This window comes from Sarcophilus harrisii, chromosome 1 (assembly GCF_902635505.1).
Source record: "Sarcophilus harrisii chromosome 1, mSarHar1.11, whole genome shotgun sequence".
Lineage (NCBI taxonomy): Eukaryota > Metazoa > Chordata > Mammalia > Dasyuromorphia > Dasyuridae > Sarcophilus > Sarcophilus harrisii.
In genome coordinates, this window is record NC_045426.1 from 398,443,182 (window position 1) to 398,465,798 (window position 22,617).

General features: G+C 33.8%; 1 protein-coding gene across 2 annotated transcripts in view; it reads right to left on the minus strand.

Moving 5' to 3' along the window:
• Window positions 1–22,617, minus strand: part of DAP (death associated protein) — a 65,426-nt gene that overhangs the window by 37,348 nt on the left and 5,461 nt on the right. For both annotated transcript variants that reach the window (XM_031946130.1, XM_031946129.1), the window contains exon 2: window positions 14,762–14,858. In XM_031946130.1, coding sequence (XP_031801990.1) covers window positions 14,762–14,858 — 97 coding nt within the window. The remainder of the gene's footprint in view (window positions 1–14,761; window positions 14,859–22,617) is intronic.

Consider the following 22,617-nt stretch of genomic DNA (forward strand, 5'->3'; position numbering starts at 1 on the left):
TACAGCACTAGTCCGTGAGTCAGGAGTACTAATGCAGCCTCAGACACTTAACACTTCCTATCTGTGATTCCAGGCGAGTCATTTAATTCTAACTGTCTTGTAAAAAAATATTCCAAGTCAATAAAGCCTAAAATGATTTATATAAAACATATCTAAGAACTACTTCAAACAACAGAGGTATGCAGACCCATTGGGTAATGAGCTGTATGCTTAAAATTTTTAATGGCGAGAACCCCCTTAATTCAGCTTTTCTATTCCCCACAGAATTGGTAACATATAAGATACCAAATGACAAATAAATACATAATAATGAATATTACTAATTCTTTGATGTCTATAGCTTTTTTCCCAAAATGCTTTTACATATATTGTCATATTTTATTATCAAAACAACCCTATGAATAGGTAGGAAGGTAGGTTGTTATTATTATTAGGATATTACTATCTCCACAGCATAGACAAGGCAATTGAGACTTAGGTTAAAGGACTTTCCCAAGGTCATGCCAATTAGGAAGCATTGACAAGTGGAATTTAAGCCAGCATATAGCTAGTAGGCTCAAATCCTGTCGTCTTACTTACAACCTCTATGATCTTGAATAATCACGTCTAACTTTTGGAGCTTAATTACTCTCTCTATAAAATGAAGATACGGGAATATAACAATAATAATAATAGCAATAAAAGTAAAAACGCTTTGTTTTGCAAAAGTATTATATATAGTTATCTCATTTGATTCTCAATTCTGAAGTAGATGTTTTTATTATTCCCATTTGACAAATAAGGTACTGAAGATTTCTAAGATCCTTCTGGTGTTATGGTTATCCTAGTCGGTCATAAAACCAACTAGAACCTAGAGCTCTTTCTTTTAGATAATGTTAGTCTCAGAAAAGCAAGAATATTTCACATAAGACATGAAAATCACAGTAGGCTAAGTGGGAAATCATATGTACCCAAAAGAAAGATATGTGGACTTCGTGGAGTTTTCAGCTTTAGTTCTTATAAAATTTGCCATAGGTGGTGAATTTTTTTTTTTAAAACCTTAAGAATAGTTGGAATCTCATTGCCTTATTTTTCATAAGTGGTGCCTGAAAATGTCTTTTTCCCCCCCTTAGTTCTATAATATCCTAAGGGCAACTGATTCACAAATGACTCATAGGGAGAAGAACAAGTCAGACATCCCACTGCCATATCTTGGCAGCTTCTCTTAAGATTTATAACCAGTTTTTCATCCAATGATGGCAAACTCAGCCACCTGAGTTAAAAAACTTAGATTGTTTTTAAAAGTTTACATTAATTCCGTTTTCCTTAACTTCTTCTCATGCCTTTCCTGGTTAAAATTTGACACTTTTCCCTATAACATTTTAAAATAAAAAATATGCCATTAGCTGACTCAGCCTTGTCACAAATGAAAAAAATTTTACATTTATTTGCCCTGTAATCTCCTCTAAAATCTTTGGCACTAAGAAAACAAATTCTTCAGCAGAATCTGGTGTTCAGCTCATTCTGCACCACCCATCCCTTCCTCCATTTAAGACACATTTCCCCCAACAATTAAAATCACCACAAATTTAGCAGCAATGAATCATAGGTTTGCAACACTATTCCTGCTTCCTTTAATTTCAAGTTTTCTGTTTACTCCTAGCTACCTCCGGAACATTTATTTATTAGTTGTAATTTCTAAGCTTACATCTTGTCTTTGTACTTAGGTTATAGGTTTCTCCAGTTTTAAATCCAGTGCTTAAAAGAAAATGCAAAATTATAGAAAAACCATGTATGAAAGTCCTGAACAATCAACACTGTCTCCACACTTCCTCCCCTTCTTCTAGGCCATATCTCAATTTTTTCCGTCTACAGTTTCTAGATATGAATGGATATGCCTCTGAAGAGCTGAGAGATAAAGGGCTACAAAGAGGCAGTGACTATTATAGAAGAGTACAGAGACCCTTTTTAACAGTTGCTTTATAGAATTGATTCTGTATCTGGCAGTTTGTGCAGGGGAAAAAAAAAATCACATAGTTTTTCATATTAAATGGAAACTGGGGCTTTTCTTAAACTAGTGGAAAAGTGTCACCTAGGTTTACTAAAAGTATCTAATTAATTTTAAAAATCACTAAGTAGAATTTTTAGCTGGTCTTGTCAGGAATTCTATCTTACTCCTTGCTAAAGATTGGATAAAACCTTCCTGCAAGAAGATGCCAGGTGGACAAGATTTATTTGGCTATTAAAGAGTCTACAAATGGCTGTAAATCTCTTTTTTATAGTAGCAATGATTTCATCTACTAAACTAGTTCTTCTCCAAGGACCAATTAAAAGACATTGTGGTTGTAAATTCAAAAGGATGAATGATATCCTTCCACAATAGGTCAAAGTTTGCTGGGGAAAAAATGTTCAGTTTTGGTCTAGAAAAACTTAATGTAAAAAAGCAAAAACAAAAACACCACTCTTATAGAGACAGGAAGCATTTACAACTCCAAAATCTGAATCTGAAGTTATTTATACTAACATTTTGTTCAATTTTTAGAGAGCAAAAAGGATTTTTTTTTTAAAAGAGGGAAGAACCCTGTACAACAGCATCACAACCAAACATCAGATAAACTAAGTGTTAATGATGACCTACATTTCCTACTTTCATATAATTTAAGTACAATGTTTCTCCTTTTAAATTAATTTTTGCAATAAAATTGTTTATGTGGTAGTAATTTTTAGAAGTAGTAAGGCCTTCCTCCATTTTACCTACAGGCTGATCTAAGTGCAGTAAAAGAGCAAACAGTAAAGTAAAACACTACCTTGCTCTCAAGAAATTTCTCTCTTAATAAATGACTACTACCAGGCAAGCTCAAAGCTAGGCACTGAGAATATGAACACACAAAAAAGAAGTAATTAAAAGATAAATGGGGGGGGGGGGGGGGGGGGGGGGGGGGTGGGAGGGGTAGGTGGTACAGTGGATAGAGCATCAGTCCTTAACTCAGGAGGACCTGAGTTCAAATCTGGCCTCAGACACTTAATACTTACTACATGTGTGACCCTGGGCAAGTCATTCAAATCTGGCCTCAGATACTTAACACTTACTACATGTGTGACCCTGGGCAAGTCACTTAACCCCAATTGCCTCAGCCAAAAAACAGAAAAAAAAAAAAAAAAAAAAAAAAAAAAGATAAATGGAAATGAGTTGAACTTAGAAAGAGAATTTGAAGTTAACTGATAAGTATTCTACCTGAAATTTCATTAGGTGAGTTATTAGCAAATTTGGTCGAGTCATTACATTTCTCTAGACTTGTTCCTTTCCTGTAAAAGTTGGTACTAGATGTTTGCTAAGGTCTTTCAAATTCTAACGTTCTATGATTTTGTGAGTATTTATTACTGTTTACTGAATGGTTTATTTCCAATTTTGCTCCCTAGGGAGAATTAAAAAAATTTTTTTTTAAAACAGAAAAAAGGTTTTCTGTACAATTAAGTATAGTTCTATTGCATATTGAATTAGGAAAATAATTCCTCATTCATTGTTCAATTTCTGTACTGTTTTTAAATTGAAATCAGTTTTCTAAAAATTACACTTACATACAATTTGACTGCTAAGAGAAGTTTAGATTTACCTAAATGTAAACAGTACACAAAATAACACTGACAAACCCAGAGTATTTGGACTGTCCTGGAATTATCATGATTATATCTGTCCTATTCTACTTTCTAAAGTATTAAAAGAATAAGGCACTGATAGAAATACACAGTTTGATGGACAAAGGAATTTCTAAATCCAAGTCAAAATGAGGCTTGTGACAAAGTCGCTGCTTTTAGTGACCAAGAAGTTAGCAGAATTCCAGCTTTTCTGAAACCTGAAAGAAGTTATATGACCTTGCAATAGCACCCCCATCAGTGGCCATAAGACCACTAACCAGTGATATAGGCAGGCAGTAACATGTTACCTACTCCATAGCCTGCAAAGAGTACACATCAGCTACATATTAAGTTGTGGCTATGTGCACTTAATACAGATTGCATTTGTTAAATTCATTAGGGTGGAGGCCCAGTTAAAGCAAAAGTAAATGATATCAGTAGTCATTAGTGACCTTAATGTGTTGGGAGATATCTTCCTCTCCTTATAGTCTGGCTACACAGACTATTGCTCTTCCATGTATTACCTGTGTATCTGTATCCTCTCTTCTGAAGGCACGTGTATTTGTGGAAAAAAGTGTTACCTAGGATTGTGATGAAATTCTTTAACTATGACTGGTTTTTTTTTTTTTTTAAATTATGTTATTTCACTAATTATCTTAGGTTTGAACAGATTATATTCTCTGGAGAAATGTATGACTTATGGTTTTGAAAAGATTTATGCCACAAAATTGAGTATTCTGAATCTGGGATAAATTTGTCTAGGAGACCCACAAATGAATTCGTGAGTGCCCTCAGGTGCTATGTTGATTAGTAAGCGCCATTCTATTTCTAATATTCTATTATTCTGTGAGTCTCTCACTAATCACACATGCTTTTTCAGTCACTGGAAAATAATAATTCATTAAGTCCAGAGACAGAACTTATCCCCTCTTAAGGAAGAATTTGTTACTCAAGAAATAGGTCAATCAAAAGGTATTTATGAAGTACTAAGATACAAGAAATTAATTTGGAGGGAAAAAAGGTGTTAAAGTACCTTTTTTTTTTGCCTTTTGTTTTTACATAATTTAAAAAAAATACCCAGAAATAACATATCCCAGTGGGAACAAAGAACAAATAGAGATATTTCTTTAGTTATATACTCGTTCAATTAAACATCACTGTTGTATAATATTAAATAGATGATTTGTTGATTTAAATTCATTGGGTGTGCTTTATTTAAATGAAAAAAATAATTTCAAAAGATAATGGAATTGCTTAAAGAATACCACAAAAAAAACAAGTCATCAGCGATCAAAAGCTTAATAGATGTTCTGGAAAATCTCCATAGGAGAAAAAACAATAAAGAGAGTGCTATTTTCTATTATCTCCATATCCACTAAAAAAAAAAAAAAAAAAAGTTTTACCTATGAATGAGAGTGTGAAAAATTTTTTTTTTTTTTTTGGGGGGGGGGGGGGAAGGGAAGAATCTCAGGAGCTAATAAATCACACTTGGTTCCTCCACTAATTTGAAATGAAGAACAGATGTACTACAAATATAGTATCAAAGCCTATTATCTAATGGTAACAGACATCCTTGGAAAGCTAAGGGGCTTTAACCACTTTCTTTCTCACCCCTTGAATTAAAAAGAGTCCAGCCAGGCACTTTTGACATATGGATGCCCATATGCTCTATCACCCTGTGGGTATGCTTTGATTTACTACCTGCCAGATTTCAAGTCTTTGTCCAGAGACAATAGAAATCAGGACAATCTACAGATACAGTACAAATTTACACTGATACTAAAAAGCTCACACTTTGACTAAGACAGCTGAGAGTATCAGAGTGTATATATTGAATATATTATACTTATATCCCTCTGTCAATTTGGCAAAATTTTTTTCCAAATGATAGTTTTATTATAATACTGATATTTCCAAGATACACAAAATAAGCTTTGCAATAAATATTTACATATTCACAGATACACTAAGAATGAAAAAGTGTCAGCTCTGATAGATTATCTGTAGAGGGCAGAACTCTGGAGAAAGGTATTAACTCAGTGGAATTAATAAGACAATGGTTCTCTCGTTCACATATATACTTAGTACTTAGTATGGTAATGTAATGGTTCTCTAAGTTCACAAAAATCAGTATCCTGTAATGATGTAATTACAATAAGGTGTATAAGGGCCAACAAGGACTGGAAGACAGACATTCTATCTTTGACCAGCCTCGTGGTAGCTCTCATACCTCCTCCACTAAGATCAAGACTGGGCCAGAATAAAGAATCTAGACTCTATTCCTGACTCAAATTTATAATAGTTCAAGTCATTCTCCAATTGATAAATGGTCAAAGGACATGAACAATTTTCAGATGAAGAAATTGAAACTATTTGTAGCTACATGAAAAGGTGCTCCAAATCACTACTGATAAGAGAAATGCCTAAGACAGCTCTGAGATATCACTATACACCTGTCGGATTGGCTAAGAAGACAGAAAAAGATGACTGTTGGAGGGGCTGTGGGAAAACTGGGGCACTGATACATTGCTGGCGGAACTGTGAATGGATCCAACCATTGTGGAGAGCAATTTGGAACTATACTCAAAAAGTTATCAAACTGTGCATACCCTTTGATCCAGCAGTATTTCTACTCGGATTATATCCCAAAGAGATCTTAAAAGAGGGCAAGGGACCCAAATGTGCAAAAATGTTTGTGGCAGTCCTTTTTGTATTGGTAAGAAACTGGAAACTGAGTGGATGTTCATCAATTGGAGAATAGCTTGAACTATTACAAATTTGAGTCAATTCTCTATATATTTTAGAAATGAGGCCTTTATCAGATTCTTTGGATGTAAAAATGTTTTCCCAGTTTATTGCTTCCCTTTTAATCTTGTCTGCATTAGTTTTGTTTGTAAAAAAAACCCTTTTTAACGTTATATAATCAAAATTTATAATGTCCAGGCAGCTTTCTAGAGAGCCTTGGGACCAGTCTTAGTCTCAGCAGAATAATCACCATGAGGATAGTTGGGAATAGAGTCTAGATTCTTTATTCTGGCCCAGTCTTGATCTTAGTGGAGGAGGCATGAGAGCCACTACGAGGCTGGTCAAAAATTCAATGTATATCTTCCAGTCCTTGTTAGACCTTATGTACCTTATTGTAATTACATCATTACAACATACTGATTATTGTGAACTTAGAGAACCATTACATCACCATACTAAGTACTAAGTGTATATGTGAACTAGAGAACCATTGTCTCATTAATTCCACTAAGGCAGCACCTTATTTTTTCAAGTACACTTGTCTGGTCAATGACTGGGATAATTATTACCAATCTAAAATTTTCTGTGAGCATCAGTGAACTCTGGTGAGCTTTGCTACCTAGTTATAACATATGTTTCTGTTACTGAAAAAGAAGTGGTAATTTGACTGATTGGGAAAACTACCAAAAAAAAAAAAAAAGAAAAAAATATGGTATGTGAACATAATAGAAGATTATTCTGTGAATAAAAATCATGGGAATACAATTCCCAAATAATCAAAAGAAAATGACATGTGCATGTGTGCACGCATGCACACATACACACACAGTCTAAATGAGAACACCAAAGAAAGTGAACTCTGAATAAGTGAAAAAGCAATGAATGACCAATAGAGCAATTAGTAAAATGTGCTCCTTATATCAGAGAAGAGGGTATTAAGGCAAGAATGTTGTATACATTGTCAGATGAGGTCATTGTGAAATATTAATGGTTCTTAACTCTTTATTGAGAAAGGAGTTCAGTTGGAAAGGGGAAAGAGCTCTCCAGAAAAGACAAAAACCATTAAGTCATTTTTAAAGTGAAGTCAGTTACATGAAATAAAAAATACAGACTGCTCCCTTATAAGGCTTCTAAGTACACATTTATGTATATGTATGTACACACACACACACACACACACAGTCTGCATTCCGAAGGAAATAATTTACTGAAGACAAACAGACCAGCCTTTTCCAATTTACCTGACCTCCATCCAAGTCTCTTATAATCTTCATATGGCACTGTTGATATTCTAATGCTCTGTAGTTATCTGAGCCCTGACTAGTAAAAAACACTACCTTCTTTTGTATGTTTATGTATCAAAATCTCTGTGGATAATAAGTTTCCTAAAGGCAAAGGTTTAATCTTTTTTCCTTCAAATCCATCTCTTTTCCTCTTTCTGTTCCAGGGACTAAAATTCTACAGAATCCAGTCAATAGGAATGTGAAAGTTTCAAGACTGAAATTCTACAGAAAAAGAGACAATTCTATTTCCAGAATTGCCTTATTTGTATTTTTAAAAATTCGCATGACACCTTCTTTGACGATGGACATGAAAATGGGCAATAGTTTCCCAGGAAAAGATATTAGAATTTTGTGTAAGAAACTTTAGAAAATGAGATTTCACAAATCTGTAATTATATGCAGGTAACATGGAGGAGGCACCATGGTATAGTGGAAAGGCAATTTCCTCTGGAGTCAGATGATCTGAGTTCAAATCTCTCCTCAAGACAGGGATTAGACCAGATGCCCACTGAGATCTCTTCTGGATCTAAGTCTGTGATCCGTTAAGGAGGTAAAGATGCAGCTTTCTAAAGAGACCTATGCTAATGCTTAAGGTATCCTAATTTCCTTTTTTTTTTTTCTTCCCACCTAACATTTTTAAAAGATAATCTAGAAGATGGGAGAAAGAAGCTGATAATAGAGAAGAATATAACAGAAGGCAGCATGGAAGAAAGAGAATGAGCATTTATGCTTGCCAGGCATTGTGCAGTTTTACAGTTAGGATTTCATTTGATTCTCCTAGCATTTTTTTGAGGTGGGAAATTATTATTCCCTCTTTGCTGTTCAGACATTTGTTGTGTCCAACTCTTTGTGATCTCTTTTCTTGGCAAGATATAAAGTAGTTTGCATCTTCCTTCTTCAGCTCATTTTATAGATGAGGAAAGTTAGGCAAACAAGTTAAATGACTTGTCCAGGATAACATAGCTAATAGTCTGAGGCCAAATGTGAACTGGGGTCTTCCTCATTCAACACACGGCTACCTCATCTAGAAGTCAGAATGATCCGAGTTTAAGTCTTGCTTCCAGTATGCTAGTTGTATGATCATAGGCAAGTCACCCAGCCTCTTAATCACCAATATTAGAAATCAAATGAATTAACAATCTGCATTGTTAAAAGCAGTTTTTCCACAAGAAGCTCATTACAAAATAACCCTCCCCCCAAATAGAATAGATGAATAGATCAGGGGTGAACTATAAATATAATTTATCTACATTTTAGTAAAGTATCTGACAAAAACTTTTATGCTGTTGTTCTAGATCTATAAGCCAAATTATTATTATTATTTTACGACAGCACAATTAGATAGGTTATGAAGAATTACAGTCAAGAAGTGTTAGGAGTATTGATATAATGTATTAAGGTTGCCAAATATGTAACACTTAATATCTTAGTTGATCTTCAACTACAATCTTGTGAAGTAGCTGCTATTACTGTCCTCATTTTACAGATTACTATCCTACATTTTACTGAGGATGAAAGATGTGCCCAGGGTCACACAGCTAGTAAATCTCTGCAGCAGGAGTTGAACTTGGGACTTCCTGTCTCCCAAGTCTACTTGGGAGTTATAAGTCCCATAGCTGTCTAAATGTAATGTCAGCTTACAGACTCTTTAGGGATGCCCCAGAGATCTCTGCTATTCTGCATTTTTATCTATAACTTAAAAATACAGGTAGCATGCTTGCCCATTTTGTAGATAACAAAATGCTAGCTAACATGTTGGATAGCAGTCAAGATTAGAAAATATTTTAACTGGCTAAAAAACTAGTCCAAACCTAATAAGATTATATTTATCCTTATTGAATTTCAAGCCTCTAAGTTTAAAAAATCAACTTCATAAGTCAAGACATAACTAGAGAACAGTTCATCTGAAAAAGACACAAAATGGAACATTAAGCTAAAAACAAGCCAACAGTGTGATGTGGCTGCCAAGCAAAGCAACTCCATAACATACAGAATCAAGAGAGTTTGGAGTGTGGCTGTGCTCTGCTCTGGCCAAATCACAGATGGAACTGACTTCAGCTCCTTCTTCGATGGCCAAGATGGGATATGAATTCAGCTTTTGTGATTGTAGGTCCAGGAACTCCTCTGATACCACTTTCCTTTTGAGCTTTATTAAAATACATGAATCCCCTTATCCTCTAGAGAGTTCAGTCAAATTGGCCTTGTGGTTGGGACACCTACCCTGATCCCTTGGATGTCCCTCATTCCTAAATTCTACTTCTTTCTCACTTCTGCCTCTTGGAACCTCTCATTTCCTTTAGAGTTTGGCTCTAACACCTTATCCTAAAAGATGCCTTTACTGACTGCAGCCCCTCACTCATCCCTTCAATTACCTTATATTTATTTTGTATATTCTTTCATAGTTACATGAATATAGAATATAAAGTTCCTGAGAGGAAGGATGTTCATTTTTATCTTTTTGTGCCTGGGATGGAGCAGATGTCTAAGAAATGCTTACTGAATGAACGTGTATAGTATTTTTCTGAAGGTAAGCAGATAGCAAGAATTATGTCCCTTTATAAAGAGAGGAAACTGAACCACTGGAAAAAAGCTCTCTGAAGTTCATAGTACAACTAAATACAGACCTTCAGCACATGACAAAGGACTACCTGATACAGGAATCTCTAATCTCAGGAGCTTCTGCATGTCGTCAAGATGCTACTACCCCTTCCTCCTGAATATCGGAAGTAAGAGTCCCTGGGAAATTAACTGCTAAACTTCCAAGCTACCAAATACAAAGGACATATGCCTTTTAAAAGACCAAGACACAAAACTGTACACATATAACCTATATAAAACTGCTTATCTGTGTTAGGAAAGGGGGAAGGGTAGGGATAGAAAGAAAATTTGGAACTCAAAATTTTATTTTAAAAAATTAATGTTTAAAATTGTCTTTACATGTAATTGGGGAAAAAAAGTTTATTAAAAAGGCTAATGGCTCCTGATTCAGTACCTATGTTCCCATGTTCCCTGGTAGACAGGATGATGACTATAGTCTGATGGTGCAACTAACATTGCACCACAACACGGTTTAATGAAATGGATAATAACATAGTCAATAGCTTCAAAATAAAACTTCTGGGCATACAAACTAAGACCAAACTGATTTGTCAGTACTTACTGTCATAGTTATGTTAAAATTAGTATTTGGTTTTATTTTGTTTTGTTTTCAGAATAAACTATAACCAAGAGCACTACTAAAATCACTGTTTATATACCAACTTCCATTTAAATGTCGCTTCAGTTTTTCAGGCTTCTAGTTCACATTACCATAAAGTATATCCAATAATAGAACATACTGCTGCTACTGCTGAGTTAAAAGTCTAGTAAAGCTTAAAGAAAAAAGTCAGATGTTGATGGTGCTTAAAACTTTTAACTCCAAACATAAGTCAACTTTGCATTGTATGAATCCTAGGATTATGTGCCCTTAATGTAAATGATTTTTAAAATAAAGTTTAAACAGCCCACCTATGACAGTTTCTGTGATAACAAACGATTTTGAAAATGATTGATTCTACTCTCTAGAATTCATAATCCCAGTGGTAATTAAACCTGTTCATCTTCATAAGTGTGCTATAGTACAGAGCAATTGCAAATGGTTGCAATTGTCAATCAAAACCTCAAGTACAGACATTTTTTGTTTTTGTTTTTAGGGAAAAAAAACCCAAAAATCTGCAAAGAAATGCAAAAAGACTTTCTCTGTATTTTCATAAGAATGATTCTTATGTAGCATTCTGAACTTAAAGAATGAAAAGCAGACATGCTAAATATCATCAGTTTAAGGCAGTTGATTCCAAATTTTTATAGCACTTTTCAGATGCAAACAATACAACCCTCTTGACTGAAGTCAGGAAAGACGTATTATTATTATTTTTTTTAATCAAAGACCATTTAATTCTTGAGATAAATATTTCTTATCACTATTTGTTATGCCCACCTCATAGAGATCTCCAAAGCATATGCCAAGTGTCTTTGACTAACAGAAAAGGATGACTTTAAGTATAAGGTTGGTCCAAGTAACGCATTGGTACCTTGAGATTTCCCAGATTCCCATTTCTGAAATTCATTAACTTTGTGTTATTAATTAGTCATTCTGTGGTTCCTTTTTCCTTGGAGGAAAAAAATGTGCAGGAATAGATATTCACCTTTTCTGAAATAGGAGAGCTCTGTATTCTGCAGGAGTCCCTAAAATGAAGGCAAATAGCAAAGCCAACAACAGTTTAACTAAGTCTTGTTCTGTAGCAGCCTAAAAGGCTCACTCTTAAGACACTATTTCCTCTTGGTCACTGACTGATAATGCACTTCCCTACTATACTTTGCAGTGGAATTATAAATAAGATGCTGTGACTAGAAGAAGGATGGTACAGACAAAGCCTAAACATTACAAGTATAGTCTGTGGAACTGTAAAGAACCGATCTAAATTTTCTAATCTAAATTAACATTTATAAATGGAAAAATATTGGACTTATAGAACTGATATTTAAATCCTCTGTTCTTTATCAAGCCCAGCACCATGATATGTTGCACTAAGAAAATCAAAAGCCATCCATATCATGATTATGGAGAGAGATTATGCCTTTCTGAAAAAATGTTACGTATGGGGAGAAAAAGGATTCTTTGAATGTGAGCCATTTAAAATAATTTATTTTGTTTTGAGGTTTCTTCTCTTGGGATCCATGAAATTTTGTTTTATTCTGATAACTGTATTTCAAGACACCTTGGCAACTAGGTGGCACAGTTTAGAGCACTGAGTTTGGAATCAGGAAAGTCATGTTCAGACACTCACTGGCTATATGACCCTGGGCAAGTCACTTAATCCTATTTGTTTCAGTTTCTTCCTCTAAAGAAGTAGAAGAGACTGGCAAACCACTTTGGTATCTTTTGCCAAATGGGGTCATTCAAAGCTGGACATGACTAAAAATGACTAAACGAAAAAAATTTCAACACAATCAATTTCTTTTGTAATCCTTTGCACTTAAAAACATTCTTCTAAGAAGACAACAGGCTTCACCAGACTGTCCAGGGGGTCCATGACAAAGAACTCATCAACATTCTACTTCATTAAGATCAACAGTGCTGAATTCTATAGACAGGAGAAGAAATAAAATTTTAACAAAATGATTATTAAAAAGTAGTTTAGATAAATGGAAACCTTGGGGGAAAATCGATACAGTAGAATTTGGGGCAGACGTTAAAAAGATGATTAATACCTGAATTAGTGGTGAGAAAGAGTGTATAGCTCTTTTAGTGGGTAGAAATTCAGCAATAAAAAGAAGAAAAAATTAAACCGTGATTTAGGGTAGCTATGTTGAAAGTTTTTGTAACTATTTCATTTGCAGAGAAAGAGCCAAAGGATACAGAGAGATTAAAGGTTTAAGAAAAGAAAACTCAAACTAGAGTATGATAAAAGTCAAGTCCTAAAGAACACAGAAAGAAATAGATTTGAAGATTTAACTAGAAGGAGAGTGTGAATAAAGGTGACAGAGATATCTGAAATGGAGAATAAATGTCAATGAGTAAAGTCAACATAGATGGCTTTTATCTTCAAAGAGGGAAGGCCTTCTACTAAAAATCCAAGAGGTTAGAATGAGGGAAGTGGGATTTAAGTCTTGAGAAGTATGAAAAGTTTATAGTGACGACTTTATATAATGACTGGTGGGGTGGATTTTAAGCTATCCCAATACAAAATCTGGGCCAAAACAGATCATGAAAGGGGTTGTTTGAGTAATCCATCCCCTTATTCCCCAAAACCATTTGTCCTAGAATCTTATTCTACACTTTAAGCTCCTACAGTTTGTAAACCTGCTCTGTATATGGTGCTTATTTGATCAGATTAATCCCCTGATTAAGGTTCCTGGACAGCCTGGCTCCCCTTATATTGCTAAGAAATCTAGAAAGATTTCCAAAAGCTCAGGTATATCTGTGAAGGACCTGAGAAGACAAAAATAAAAAAAAATCATAAAAAATAGGAAGTTGTAGATGGGCTGTGATCTGAATTGTTGATAAGAGTAGCCACACTGATGAGATAACAGATTCATTGAAATAAAAGTCTGATTCAACTCAGTATATAGATGTTGTTAGAATTGGGATATTCCATTCTCTCCTAGCAATTTTTCATCCACTGGACTATTTAAATTGTTTACCTTATATAAACCTTTTATTTCTCATTAAAAAAATCAACAAGAAAATAAGTGGATTGCTGGTTTTTTTAAGCATGCCAATAAATTATCAGTCCCACAAACATACGTAAATTATTCTACTTAAAATGACACCAAAATGCAATTTGCTTAGTAACATTCCAAGATCTTTTACTGGTAAAATATTTTATTGTACTTAACCAGTCTTATGAAAATGCAGTGTTTCCAATTCTGGCTAGAGTTTATTTCATTAGGGAAAATTGTTTAGCAAAGTGGACACTGACTTCATGTTCTGAAGCAGTTTTCTGAAATTTGATATCTGCTACAATACTCATGAAACCCTACAAAAGAAGACTTTATAATACTTTCACATTAATGATCTCAAAGTTTAAAATTAAGAAAAATATGCAGACCCATCACGTTTTCAAACTTAATAGGCAACTCCTAAGTTCTTTCTCTTTCAAGTATGCTTTCTGTAAAAATAAAATAAAATAAACTGGGTAATAAACCCGAGTTGCTAAACAATAATAGTTTTCATAGCCACTAGAATCACTTAGGAGATATCGTAGTTAAGGAAACCCCTTATTTTAACCTTTTCTTCTCTGGCTCAACTATTCCAGAGATTAAAACCATGAAGAATAGCTCTCAAAGAGGTAAGACTAGTATAACTTGGTGAAATGGAAGGGCTGGAGACTAGGCTGGGTGAAAGGAAAATTAATATCCATAAGAATATTTGAGAGCGTCTGCTGTTTTCTTGAATTATTGGGAACAAAAATTTTACACATGACTGATTAGGAAAGAAAAAATACACTTTAGAAAGTCCCTCTTCTTCATAAACAGCAAGTGTTATCTATGGTCTTGGACTTAAGAAAGAACAAGAATTAATATTTAACCAGATAGAAGCTATCTATGAAATGCTTACAGGTCATAAAAATTCTCACCTGGTGCTTTCCCATTCTTGATCATCCTTATCTCTGTCTTCTTTGGCATCTCCACTATGAGGGTGTTTCTGCACAATTCTCATTCCACCAGCTTTTACTTAAATAAAAAGAGAGGAAAAGTTCAATTAATGTGGAGAAGGGACATAACTGAGTGTTCTGAGGATAAAAAAAATTTCCTGGTGTTTTCAAGTGACAAATGGTTACATATAGATAGATTAAATAATAGTGACATCATTTAACTACATAGGTCTAGAAGGAAGCAGGACATAGAAATGTATTCAATGACTATTTCCTTCACTTAGTCCAGTTTGATCCATTTTACTTTAATTTGTCTGGATTCTTAGCCAAGATCTTGTGTTACTAAATATTTTTAGTGTCAACAGAAAATATATTATAAACTGGTTGGGGAAAGTAATCTCTCCTTTCAATTTTATACTTCCTATACCCTATCATAGTTCCTTTTCTATACCTCTTTATATTTTAAAACTGCATTCCTCCCAACAATCCTATAAAGTAATATACAAGTATTATTATTCCTATCTGATGAATGAGGAAACAGACTTGAGAGGATTTGGCCAAATATTTCTCATACTGTGCCATATGCTTATTGGGTGGTCAGGATTTGGAAACAGCAAGAACACAGGATAGTTATTATAGGCAAGAATTTCACTACTATTATCTTTAAACAATTAAAAGCATAAGTCATCTCTCCCATTAGAACGTGAGCCTCAAATGAACTAATCTTTCTTTGAATTCCCCCAGGCTTAGCACAATATCAGGAACATAAAAAGGTCAATGTTTATTGACTGGATAACAATTTCCTAACACCTAACATGGTTGTTCTTCCCCCAAAAACTTGTCCATTAACATCTGTAAAGAAAAGATCCTTAATCTCCTACCTCAGGAAATTTTATGGGATCCTTTAACTAGAGATCTCCTTGGACTATTATTACTATATTATTATTCTGTCCACCCCCCACCTAACTTGGTAGTTATTTTATGTGTGAACTTATTACTTAACTGATTATAAAGCAAACTTCCTAATGGATGAATAATTCAATTTTATTCAATTCAATAAACATTAAATATCTACACAAATTCTATGCCCTCTAGAATTTTTGTGCATTCTTTATATATACAGATACAGAGAAAAAACAAGGTAACTTGAGAAGGGAGAGAGTAATTGGATTGGCTCCTTCATGGAGGAGACTACACCTATGCTGATTATTTTCAGAAAAATCAAATCCTACTTTTGTTGTTACTCAGTCATTGCAACCAACTCTTTGTGACTTGATTTGGAAATTTTTTTTTTTTTTTTTAGCAAATATAATAATGGAGTAGTTTGCCATTTCCTTCTCTAGTTCACTTTACAGATGAAGAAACTTGAGACAGACAGGGTGTTAAGTAACTTGCCTGGGGTCACACTTTATCCATTGTGCCATCAAATTGCCTTGATAAATAATACAGCTAGCATTTATATAATGCATCAAGACTGACAAACAGATAATGAGATTATCTTTAAAAGAATACACAAATGGGAAAAGCATAAGATAAAAGCAGGCTGCAGCCAGACAGCAAAGGGCAATTTTCATTGATATGGAAATTAATTCTCAATATTATAAGAATATTCCATATGTTTCAATATGAGAACACTACTTTCCCTATTTCCTTTCCTTTTGGAAAAATTATTTTGGTAGTAGGTTGTAAGCTCCTTACAAATAAGGTCTGTGTCATATTTATTTCCACCATGCAATTTAATGGTATCTTTCATGTACCATGCCTTTAATAAATGTTTGTCAACATGACTGTAAAGATGTCAGCAACAGTTTAAAACTGTAAAGACATCTTTCATTTAACAATTTCTTTTTGAAATGTGATTTTCCCATTGTAAAATGGAATTTGAAATCTAATTAACAAATATAAAGGGTTTCCAACTATGCAATGGCTACAAACCCCCAATGCAGAAGGGTAAAACTATACGAATTATTGACAAGTCGGGTCATCTAAAGTAAAAAAAAGAATATTTTTCATCTCTCATCATAACTACAAACTATGACTTGAAAGGGGCTCACCAAAGCCATCTAGCATTACTAGCTCAATCAACAAAGTTCATAGACAATTAACATTAATGTTTACTATTAAGTTTATTGATTAATGCAGAGATAGAGTGGCAAAAAGACCAATAAACAACTGAAGGTGAGGTAGATTACATTTCACTTAAAATACTACCCCCAAATTAGGATTTTATCATTATAACTGTAAAGTTACAATGGATACCCAGTGGTACTCTTATAATGAAGTCCAAAAGGCATTCCTAATTCTTTAGGCTCCCTTTGGGGATATATTTCATTTGTGAAACGATAACAGGAACATTATCAGCAACAGCAAACATAGCCATATCCTGTCTAACATTATTAATTAATTCTGGGAAAATGGGGCATTAGGGAAAATAATACAGGACAGCTGTTAGGAGGCATTTATATAGCTATGAGATACATTCTTAAGTCGTTAACATTTAGACAAGGGGTATATAAAGGGAGTTAGGGGCACCAAACTATATATAAAAATACCTGTTGGATGCATACTAACTTAGAAAATTTTGTTAACTTTATTTTTTTATTAATAAATCTATTTTTGTATAAAGTATATATGAATATATTTTATATCATATAATATAAATTTTATATATAAATATATGTATAATTGTAAACCAAATATATTTTTAAGACAATAAATTTCGTATAAGTAAGTCTTTTATAATTTTATTTATTTTCTAAGATATTTCCCAATTCTATTTCATTCTGGTTTGGACTTTACTCAGGAGTATTGCTAATTGGTCCAGTATTTAATAACTCAAATTTAGATTCTGTGAGCTTAAATTAGGTTTTTACACAGAAATGAGACAAGATACTTTATAAAGTAAAATCAACTTCTCTGTCCCCACAACTTCCCCACTTCAGAAGCTTAAATTTCTACCTAATAGATAAGGTAAGGCAGACCAGCTCTGTTCAGAGAATATTTATAGGAGTTTGAAGAGGATTATTTGGAGGTATCTGAATGGGGTCCCTTAAACCAGTAAAAATTTACTATACAACTCTTGCCTTTCCCCAATGGGTTTGGCAGCCTCCCCACAAGGAGAATTAAATAATAAACACTCAGAGATCTAGGGGGAGGGGGAAAAGTAATTAGTTATTAGTTGTTCTTTTCTTACTATCTTTCCCCTTATGATTCAATTACTACTAGGCTGACACGGCAACTGTTTTCTGATTGGGTTAAGTAGTAAAGGCTTTCCTGAAGGCTTCTCTTCACCAAAATGCGAAAGGCTTTTCTTTCTCTGAGAATAAACAACTATTTCATGAAATTTTGATTATCATTTATTAACTATATTATTATGAAAAAATGTTGGGCAGGGAAAACTGATATAAAGGAAACATACTTTTTCTTTTAATAGAGACCTTAGAAAACCAATTCTTAGCTGCTGTTCTTTGAAAAATGAGTGGTGTGTATAAGGAAATTTCTAAATACAAGTTTGGTTTTTTGCCCCAAATTTCTATTTAATTCTTTTGCATTTTTCCCCTGGCATTTATTCTCTAAATGTACTTCCAGTCTCATTAGTTACATATTTCAAGATTACAGAGTTCTGGGGAGATACATACATTGAACACCTATTCCCCTTCCTCTCTCCACTCCTTAAAACAAATGCAGAATTAACCTGTAGCAGTATTCTAGAGTGAAAATAATCTGGCAAAAATCCAAGACTAATGGAATAAACTACTGGTGATAATAAAAAGAGTATACTTGACTTTGGAGTTGATATCTAAATATGAGATATCTCATGCTTGCTTCCAAGAACTTGGAGAATTCAAAGAACTTCAAACAAAATAAGTACCAAAGTTTGGCTGATGACACTCCAGACTGGATGTTTTAACCTCCCATTAAAACTTTTCTTATTGCTCACTCCTATTAGAAAGACACTAACATTTTGAACTTACAAAAAAATTGGCTTACAAATAGTTTAGTGTAGATATTCCCTAGGCTAAAGAAAAGTATCGCAATTAAAAGGCCTTCTATTATATTAGAGGAATACAATTAAGAAGAAATGGCAAAACATGTCAACACAGAGCATTTATTATCCACTATACTCCAAAATGGATATAAATTGGACACATCAAACTCCAGCGGCTTGCTAAGAAAATACTTTTCCTATTTCATTTGTAAAATCCTATATAAGCTAGTCTCAACTTATCTCTTTGGCCTCATCGGCCATTACCCCCATTCCCACACTCTTAAGATCCAACCCATCTGCTACTTTCTTTTCCTCACATTTTAACTCATATTTTTGTGGGTTTTTTTTTGCACTGGCTACCCTCCATGCTTAAGAGAAACCTTTTTTCTCTCTAGCTGTGTCACAGAATCTGTCTCTTTAAGAAGGACTCTGATCTCCCTAAATGCTGATGCCATTCACACTCTGGTTTATGAGAAGTTTTTAGAGAGCATTCTGGAAATAATCCTGTAAGTCAGAAAGAAAATTATTTTAAAGAAGGAATAATGTCAAGAAAAAGACAAACAGAAAAATAGTCAAAGTCAAGAAAGAAAAGAAGTAACATTTACATAGCACGTTAATATTTGCAAAGTACTTTTACATATATTTTAAACCCAAATTTAGCTTATATAAAAAATGCGTTCAACTTGTAGCTGTACTTTAGGTGATAATGTATAACTGGGAAGATAATATAAGAAAGATAGCAGAACATATTTGGATATCATACTGGTGTTAGAATCAGAAACTATTCAAATCCCACTTAAAACACTTATTATCTGTATGTATATGGTCAAATTAATTGACCTCAAAATCTTAGTTCCCTCATTTATAAAATTTGGAAAGTGGAATGGTTGGGGAGGAAGGAGAAACACTGGACTGAATGCTCTCCAAAATCCTTTCCAGATTAAATCTATAATCCTATGGAAATTCTGATGTAAAAAAAGAACAATAGTATGGAAAGAAAAAGCATTACTTGAATTAAAAGAAATGTTAAAACCTGAACTCATTTACTTTGTCACAAAAAGGTTGGTAAAAGGGTAACCCATTCTGAAGATAAATTTTTGTAGAGAATATGCAAGGATCTATATGATAACTACAGAGAAAATAATTTTTCCTTCATTAGATTTATGAAGTATCTAATTAGCATTAGAACACTTTAATAAAACTAAACTATTATAATTTTGCTGGGAAATGTAGTATGAGTTTTCTCCAATTTTTACCTTAATAACTATGATAATTCTTCGCCTCTACCCTCTAATTTTCCTACCTCCAACCAAGATTCAAAATACATTTTTTTTTAATAGCCTTTTATTTACAGGATATATGCATGGGTAACTTTACAGCATTAACAATTGTCAAACCTCTTGTTCCAATTTTTCACCTCTTACCCCCCCCACCCCTCCCCTAGATGGCAGGATGACCAGTAGATGTTAAATATATTAAAATATAAATTAGATACACAATAAGTATACATGACCAAAATGTTATTTTGCTGTACAAAAAGAAGATTCAAAATACATTAAAAAAAATCAAAATTAGTAACACTCATACTTATCATAAATCATATTTAGAGTAAGTTTAGCAACATATGGCTCTGGCTCCAAAGGGAAATGGAGGGGAACTGGGCCAATCAAATGTATTTAACAATGAGATTCTATCCACATCACTGACATAAGCATACAAAGACTGGCAGGAATGAGTAATAGTACAGCTCATAATTATGTCCTCCTTTCTGCAGCAGAACACCATTACTGCTGTTAGATGAAACAGAACCTCACTAATTCTCACTTTGCTAATCTGTATGTGCAATAACTCTCATAAAACAAGCAGTCTCACCCCATTTCTCTGCAAATATTTAGTAGTAGAGAGCAGCAGTGAGGTCTCAAATCATTAAGACTTGATTATTTTTACAAAGGACTGCAAACTGCAGCACATTTGCTAGCACATTATGAAGCATCATCCATCATTCATAAACAACAATACTTTGTATTTACACAGCACCTTTCTCCCAAGCATTTCAAAATGCTTTACTAACTGCCTCATTAATCTCACATTTTAGAAATAAAGGCTTGGCAAGTGGTGCTATTCCTCTGTTTCTTAGGGACTACTGGGGTGCCAAGAGGTTAAAAGCACTTGTGCCCAGTCACTCTGTTATTCATAGGCAGATATGAGTCTGAACAAAGATCTTACCAAGACATACTGCTCATTTTCCTTATCCTTTCCCTAAAATGTTAGGTAACTGCTATCTGACCAAATCAAATTGAGTATCAATCTATAATTAACATAAATTAGGATAAGTCAGATTTCAAAAACATGGTAGAATAAAAACAGCAATTTATTTGGAGTCAGATGAGCTCGGTTTGATCTCAGTCCTGTCTCCTGCTACCTGTGTAAAGTTGGGCAAGTAATCTTGACCTTCCTGAACCTGTTTCCTCATCTTTAAAAAACTTAAGATATCTAAGATCTTTTCCAGTCCTAAAAGTATTATTCTATGCTCTAGTGAAATAAAAATTTGTTGTCATGAAAAAGGCTACGGGCGAAAAGACCTAGAAAAAAAGCACATCCAGTATGAAGGGCCTATGACAGTGCAACACAGTTCAAAAATGGGTTCTTTGCGTGTCTGATGAAGAGATATTTGATTTTGGTCAAATACAATACGTACAACACAAATTATATGTGAAAATGCATTTCACTGATTTCTGCCCAACTTCTAGATATGACAGTTAAAAAAAGTTCAGGGACACTTCTCTTTTCAAGAGAAATGATCCAGTTTTCCCAAACCAGTAGATTAAGAGAATGTACAACATAAATTAATTGATAAGGAGGGTAGGAAAATGGCTAGAATCATGGTATTTTGGGCTCTCTGAAAGTAAAAGTCTCATTATGGAAAAAGCTATATTCCATTTTGAATCAAATAATATTCATAAATGCTGTTTTTTACATATATTTCTTTCTTTCTTTCTTTCTTTTTGCCTGAGGCAATTGAGGTTAAGTGATTTACCCAGGCTCAAACAGCTAGGCCTGGTTAAGTGTCTGAGGCCAAATTTGAACTCAGGGCCTTCTGACTTCAGGATTGGTGCTCTATCCACTGTGCCACCTAGCTGCCCCTTTGATATATATTTCAAGGAAATTACAACAAATACAAAGATTGTCTTCAAACAGCTGATGATATCAAATTATGTGCAATCCTTTCTTAGTAGTGAACACATGGAAGGAAGAGCAGACATTGGCTTTGGTAGGGTACACCAGGTGTTGAATTCAGTCAGGAAGATCTGTTTAAATTCTTCTTTAGCCATATACTAGCTGGGTGACCCAGGCAAGCTCTCTTTGTCTCAGTTTCCTAAAATCTAAGATAGGAATAAAAACAGTATGTACTTCACAGGAGGACTTAAGGAAACTATGAAATAACATATAAAGCAAAATGTTAAAGCACTATATAAATGTAAGCTATTGATATCTGGTAATAATGTTATTAGGAGTTCACATTTGTATAACACTATAATAATAAATTGTTAATAATAACAATAGCTAGTATTTATATAGTGGTTAAGGTTTGCAAAGGGCTTTTACAAATATTATTTCATTTTACATAACGGGAACTGGGATGAGAAACAAACCACCAAATTTCCTAGGTGGGACATTCAGAAATCTCTATTTGGCTATTCTCATATGAAAGTGATGAAATATTTACATTTTTAATACTTCAAATCTCCTCATGCCATTACTGTATAAATCAAATATTATTCCAACAAAATATTTTGTGTGATTGGGGTAAAAAATTTTTAAGTTGAGATAATAGAGCACTTATTTCAAG